The sequence below is a fragment of the Rattus norvegicus genome, chromosome 16 (assembly GCF_036323735.1).
Source record: "Rattus norvegicus strain BN/NHsdMcwi chromosome 16, GRCr8, whole genome shotgun sequence".
NCBI lineage: Eukaryota > Metazoa > Chordata > Mammalia > Rodentia > Muridae > Rattus > Rattus norvegicus.
In genome coordinates, this window is record NC_086034.1 from 11,291,927 (window position 1) to 11,299,278 (window position 7,352).

The window sequence follows — 7,352 nt, forward strand, 5'->3', positions numbered from 1 at the left end:
TTGGTTTGAGAATGTGACCAGTGGTAGACTGGCTGTCCTTGTGCACTCAGTCACTACCCATATACCTATTCCTACAGGGTCCACACCTATTGGATGCAAGGTGTAAAGAAAATAGTGATAATTATAATCCATTAGTAAAATGAACAAACAAAAAAAAAAATAAATACCAGGAGGGAGAGTGTTTGGGACATGAGGGATGAATAGATGGGTGGTGATGAAGGGTGGATACAATCAAAACCTATTGTACACTTGTAGAAAATGTTTTCTTCAATTGAAAAGCACATTCCTATCCATTAAAAACTCTCTTCCCAAGTCCCTGGAGTCAAAATTTGAGCTTTCTGTCTGCGCAGATCTATTCATTAAGGGAATTCTTGAATAATTCTAGACTCTTCTTTAGCTTCTTGGCTACCACAGTAACATTGCAACTTGCAAGTTATAGTTTGAATTCACCTTCAATTAATCTGTTCTTATATTATTGAAGAAATGAGAAAGTATTTCTGAAGTAGGTAAGGCATTCTACATGTGCCGCAGAAATATGCCACAGTTGTATGACATCACACCCTTGCTAAACTTGGAATTTATGTGTCTAAAAGTATACACAATTCAAGGTGAACTGAATTGTTACCACGGGGCTGAAGTGGTCCCACTCCTCAGGCTTAGTTTGAAGTTTACTGAAAGGTAATGGTGAGTGTTATTACATGTGCTTTATTAGTCATGTGGATACATCCTTTAAAAATGACTAAGATTTTACCAGTCATAATTTAAGCATGACATTTAATAATTTTAAATGCTTATGTTTAACTTTTTAAAATTATTTTTGTACCATAGACAACTTTGAGAAAAGTGAAAACCAACAATAACAATTTATTAAACCAATCTTTAAACACAAAATGGAAAAATCAGAAAGAATAAAAAGATGACATCTCAGGGGAGGGAGAAGCCTGGCTGAGGGGCTGGAACTGCTGCTGGACTGAATTGAGGGGCTGAGCACCCTGGGCAGGAGCAGTAGGACAGATACAGTGCAAGCACACCCAAGGCGTGACAGGGCCATTCTCTGAATAGTTGGCCCACTGTAGCAAGTAGGAAGTTAGTGAAACATACATTGTATCTACAGACAAACTGAGACACAAGTTCAACAGCTGCTATCATGTGTGCTGTCTGTGCTGCTGCTGCCACATCTGGTTGCAACTACTCATGCTTCATAGAAAGTTCTGGAGGTTTTGTGCCCTCCAGCTCTGGTGCACAAGTTGGTTCTGGATCCAGAGTGGCTCTTTTCCTGCTGTTTTACACCCATGCAATCTGTGGATCTGAGGATGTGTGTCTCCTCAGATCTGAGCCTTGCTCATCCTTGGATGGGAATCCTTGGCTTGATTGTCCTGCAAGAGAGTCATGAACCTATTGACCTGGACACTAAGGTCTAAGTGTGCCATACACACATCAAAATAGGCCTTTATATATTTCAGTATGAACAGTTCCGAGGGTTCACAATAGTCCTCAGTGTTCTTGTTCATCCATGTTTCCAGGAAGCTACAGAGGGCGTTATTTATTTGTTCATCCTCTTCACAATAAGGGCTGAAGTTAGCATACCTAGAGAAGACCAGAGAGAATGTCACCTGTAAAGTCCCAGTCCCCTCACCTCAAACTGGCAGTTCTGGCTGCTCTCAGAATTATGAGTTCACCAGTACACAGTACGTGCTTTCACTGTAACTGTGCAAAGGTTGAACATGTGCATCTCTACCTAAACAACACTGTGGTCACATGGTCCCCTGTATTATGCTTCATAGATCTCCACTTTTGATACATCTCTATTGGGTATTCCAATATTTCCTGAACCTCCATTACATATGAAAGAAGTGCATTCACCAAGTCCTCAGAAATATCAATTGAAGGATAAAGTGCTATTCCAAGGTGGAGGTGACAGCGACATCCATTTTAGAGCATTGGCATTGAACAGCCGTATCACTTGGACCAAGCATGGGAGAAAAATTTTCTTAATGCATGTTACTGGGTCCTGACAGTGATGTACAGAATAAATACTTGGACGCACACACACACACACACACACACACACACACACACAAAGAAAGAGAGAGAACAATAAAGAGAGAGAGAGACAGAGAGAGAGACAGTGACAAAACAGAGAGAGACAGAGATACAGTGAGAGAGACAGAGAAAGAGAAAGAGACAGAGACAGAGAAACTGAGAGACAGAGAGACAGACAAAGAGAGACAGAGAGACAGAGAGAGAGAGGCAGAGAGAGAGACAGACACGGAGACAGAGAGAGAGACATGGAGAGCAACAGGAGAGTGACACACACACAGAGACAGAGAGAGAGACAGAGACACAGAGACACAGAGACAGAAACAAAAAGACCCAGGATCAACAGAATGATGTGAAAACTATGGGCTTTGAAATTGGCACTCACCTCAGGAACAGCTGGTCCAGTACCAGTAGGGGGGTGTCAAATCTTTGGTATATGATCGAAAAGGCAGGGACATAGAAGGTGTCCCCTTCCTGCAGAGAAGGCCCCAGCTTGTTCCCTAGCTTAACCACAGCCTCTGTACTAATGCTGGAGTCTCTATAGGACTCGCTCAGGTCCTGTGCTGCAGAATCATTCTCACTCTGAGGAAAGATCAAGGCAAAAGTTTCAAAAGGTCACTGGTCTATAACATTCTGATTGGATCTACTTATTACAAATTTTCCTGAATTATTACTCTGCTAAAAATGGAGAAAATCCCGAGCAGTTACCTTGTCTGTGTGTTCCTGGCTTTGACTGGTCTTGGTCGATGATCTTCCCTTTCGGGAAAATGGCCACAGGCGTCGAAGACAAGAGCGAACCCTGTGCCTCCAGACACCACCGTGGCCTTCCCTGTTGTCTTTCTTGAGTCCTGAGCCTCGAGTAGTCCGAAGACAGCAAGAGAACATCCTTCCCTCTCAACTGTCTCTGGCAAGTGAGCCTGCAGGCCTTGCTCCAACCAGTGTGTTGCCTGGTTACCAAGGTTCTGTATTGTTAGGTCATTTTGAAGAGGGTGGTTCCATTCCTGTCCCTTCATCAACAGAACTTTCCTTAAAGGCTCCCATGCCCCCTCCCATTTCCTAGGTACACAAATCAAAGTAGGTAGATATCAGTTTTGCAAGCTGAGTCTCTCCTTTTGAGCTGCATCTGTAACCATACTCATAAATTCAGCTCTAATTTTCCCAATCTACCATAAACATACCCTAGGCTGGTCTCCTTGCATTTACATGACCTTGTATGTGTTCTATGTTGAATGAGATCACATGCACGCCTGTGACAGCAGCAGCCCCACAATGTCAGTGTGCCTGCCTAGGAATTGTCTTTCACAGAGTCGGTTTCTACCATGTTGTTCATTTTAGGGCTTAAGCCAGTATCTTTACAACCCTTTGTGATCCTCTCCCTAGGAACATCCAACCACTTACAAGATGGATGCTGGCCCCCTAGCCCTCTTTCAGAGGGGATCCATCCTCCATTGCCTCTTCTTTGAATTCCTGCTTGAGTCCTTGAACTGTTTTTCTCCAATGGTCAGCTGTGACCTGTCATCTGCAAGAAAACTTTCTCTTTCCTTAGTATAATTTAATCCTCGTGCTTTTCAAAGCAGCTGAATGAAACCTCAACAGAAAACACTACACTTTCTCTGTCCCCATCATGTGTTATGTGGCTGCCATCACTTCTCTAGTTCCTAATCATTCTTCCTCCCTCTATCCCATCTCTTCCGTTATACTCTGTTTCCTTTTTCTGCTCTTCTCAGTAATTTTTGCCCCAAAGTCATTCACTCTTTATCCCCTGGTCATCTCCTCCTTCAAACACAGTGTCTGGGTCACAGTTTAACAAGCCAGTGATGTGAGGGGTAAACACCAAGTGCATGAGATCAGACTTCCCTGCTACTCCACAGTGGTGGGCGGTGTTATAGTTAATTACTATGTTGTCTCCCTTGCCAAATGGAGTAGAGTTGAGTTCATTGCTCTTTTACTCTTCCCTCTGATGTTTACTTAGTTTCTTTTGTTTTGATTCCCAAAAGTTGTTCCTGATCTCCTGCATGTTCATATGCATGTGCATGGTTATGCCTCAAGGTACTTATGAGGAGGGCATTGCATGATAGCTTTGCTATATGTGTTAGGTTTATCTGTGCATTTTCATCCATGAAAGTATATGAGGATGCTTACATGCATACATGCTAGCATACAAGTGCATCTGTGGTGTGTACCCAGGTTTTTTTTCCTTTTTGGGGGGTGTATGTGTGTGTGTGTGTGTGTGTGTGTGTGTGTGTGTGTGTGTGTGTGTTGTGTATGTGTGTTTTGGTAGAATGTAGCATTCTTTATGGGTTAAGGGAGAAGTTAGAATTCCTTAAAATGACTTGGTACACAAATAACCCTGGGAACTAACTCTCTCTTCAGCGGAACCCTGTTCCACATCATGGTCTTGATCTGTATCCTCTGGTGAGACTAAACCCTAAGACTCTTCATGGCTCTGTTCCTAGAAGCAGGCGAGCTGTTGAATCTATTGTTAATGGGAGCAGGCACATCTAAGTTCAGAGGATTCGTCTGTGAAGATGCCAATTCTACTTGATAAGTTGAAAATTATCAGGAGATGAAAAGCCTGTATAGGGAAGGATTATGTGACATGAGGATTATGTTCCAAGCGTCTAAGAGGCTGATCATGTCATGAAAGTTAGCCACATAACTCCCATCACTCCCATAGTATATGCACCACCACACTAGAATTAATAATATAACTGTGATAGAAAAGCTGAGCAAGAGTAGTAATTACCACTGACCCAGTGAGATTAGGAATTAAAACATTGATTGTAAGTCAGAGAGTTCTGTAGAGCAGTATAGAGTCAACAAAATGTGGACTTCGAAGATGGCTGACTTCTTCTTCATTGTCTTTACCTGCATAACACTTGGTAGTTTAACACCAATGACTGGGAAAGCTTTTCTCTCTCAGTAGCTGCTCAACATCCCCATCTTCCTGCTGCTTTTGAGCCTGAACTACTCCAATTCCTGATCAACACGTACTTTTTGGCTATGTTTTTTTAAATTGTGTTTTTCATGGATACTTTTTGTTTTAGGTTTCAAATGTTATCTGCTTTACCCCCTTACTCATATCCTCTTCCCAACCCCCTCTTCTCTAGGATGTTCCCACTCCCACCCACCCACTCCACCCTCAACACCCTGGCATTATCCTACATTGGGGAACAGAGTCTTCACAGGACCAAGGGCTTTTACTCTTTATGATGCTAGACAATGGCATCCTCTGCTACATGTTTGGCTGGAGTCGTGGGTCCCTCCAGGTGTACTGATTGTTGGTGGTTCAGTCCCTTTGAGGTCTGGTAGGATGGGTTTGTTTGATATTGTTGCTCTTCTTATGGGGTTACAAAACCCTTCTGCTCCTTCAGTCTTTTCTCTTACTCCTCCATTGCGTTCCCCTTGTTCAGTCCAATGATTAACTGCAACCATCCTCATGTGTGTCAGTAGGGTCCAGCAGAGCCTCTTAGGAGTCAGCCATACCTGGAGCCTTCAGCTAGCACTTCTTGGAATCAGCAATAGTGCCTGAGTTTGGAGGCTGCACATGGGATATGTCCCCAGGTGAGACAGTTTCTGGAAGACCTTCTCTTCAGTCCATCTCCACTCTTTGTTTTTGAATTTCCTGCCCTGAGTATTTTGTTCTCCCCTTTAAGGAGGAATGAGGCATTCACATTTTGCTCTTCCTTCTTCTTGAGCTTCATATGATCTGTGAATTTTTTCTTAGGTATTCCAAGCTGTTGTCTTACTATCCACTTTGCAGTGAGTGTAGACCATGTGTGTTCCTTTGTGAATGGGTTACTTCTCTCAGGTTGGTATTCTCAAGTTCCACCCCTTTGCCTAATAATTTCATGTAAGTCATTGTTTTTAATAGCTGTGTAGTACTCCTGTGTGTACTGCATCACATTTTCTGCTTGGTTCAGGAGGTTTTCCCCTGTGTTTATGTGTTCAAGGCTTTTCTCCACCTTCCTTCTATTAGTTTCAGTGTGTCTCATTTCATGTGGAGATCTTTGATCCACTTGACTAGAGCTCTGTCCAAGGAGATAAGAATGGGTCAATTTGCATTCTATCCGTGCAGACCTCCATTTGAACCAGCGCCATATGTTGAAAATGCTGTCTTTCTTCCATTGCATAGTTTTAGATCCTTTGTGTTGATCAAGTGACCATAGGTATATGGGTCATTTCTGGGTGTTCAGTTACTTTTTTTTTTTATTAACTTGAGTATTTCTTATATACATTTCGAGTGTTATTCCCTTTCCCGGTTTCCGGGTGAACATTCCTCTCCCCCCTCCCCTTCCTTGTGGGTGTTCCCCTCCCCAACCTCCCCCCATTGCCGCCCTCCCGCCAACAGTCTAGTTCACTGGGGGTTCAGTCTAGGCAGGACCCATGGCTTTCCTTTCCACTGGTGCTCTTACTAGGATATTCATTGCTACCTATGAGGTCAGAGTCCAAGGTCAGTCCATGTATAGTCTTTAGGTAGTGGCTTAGTCCCTGGAAGCTCTGGTTGCTTGGCATTGTTGTACATATGGAGTCTCGAGCCCCTTCAAGCTCTTCCAGTTCTTTCTCTGAGTCCTTCAACGGGGGTCCTATTCTCAGTTCAGTGGTTTGCTGCTGGCATTCGTCTCTGTATTTGCTGTATTCTGGCTGTGTCTCTCAGGAGCGATCTACATCCGGCTCCTGTGGGCCTGCACTTCTTTGCTTCATTCATCTTGTCTAATTGGTTGGCTGTATATGTATGGGCCACATGTGGGGCAGGCTCTGAAGGTGTTCCTTCAGTCTCTGTTTTAATCTTTGCCTCTCTATTCCCTGTCAAGAGTATTCTTGTTCCCCTTTTAAAGAAGGAGTGAAGCATTCACATTTTGATCATAGGTCTTGAGTTTCATTTGTTCTAGGCATCTAGGGTAATTCAAGCATTTGGGCTAATAGCCACTTATCAATGAGTGCATACCATGTGTGTGTTTCTGTGATTGGGTTAGCTCACTCAGGATGATATTTTCCAGTTCCAACCATTTGGCTATGAATTTCATAAAGTCATTGTTTTTGATAGCTGAGTAATATTCCATTGTGTAGATGTACCACATTTTCTGTATCCATTCCTGTGTTGAAGGGCATCTGGGTTCTTTCCAGCTTCTGGCTATTATAAATAAGGCTGCGATGAACGTAGTGGAGTACGTGTCTTTTTTATATGTTGGGGCATCTTTTGGGTATATGCCCAAGAGAGGTATAGCTGGATCTTCAGGCAGTTCAATGTCCAATTTTCTGAGGAACCTCCAGACTGATTTCCAGAATGGTTGTACCAGTCTGCAACCCCA

The 7,352-nt window shown here is 43.2% G+C and overlaps 1 protein-coding gene across 1 annotated transcript; it reads right to left on the reverse strand.

Moving 5' to 3' along the window:
• Positions 1 to 844: 844 nt before the first annotated feature.
• Positions 845 to 2,983, reverse strand: LOC120097482 (ral guanine nucleotide dissociation stimulator-like). The gene is made up of 3 exons (XM_039095064.2): positions 2,749 to 2,983; positions 2,426 to 2,622; positions 845 to 1,587 (listed from the first exon to the last, which is right to left on the reverse strand). The coding sequence occupies exons 1-3, from the start codon at positions 2,923 to 2,925 to the stop codon at positions 1,326 to 1,328; spliced, it is 636 nt and encodes a 211-aa protein (XP_038950992.1). The 5' UTR covers positions 2,926 to 2,983; the 3' UTR covers positions 845 to 1,325.
• Between the last annotated feature and the right edge of the window lie 4,369 nt (positions 2,984 to 7,352).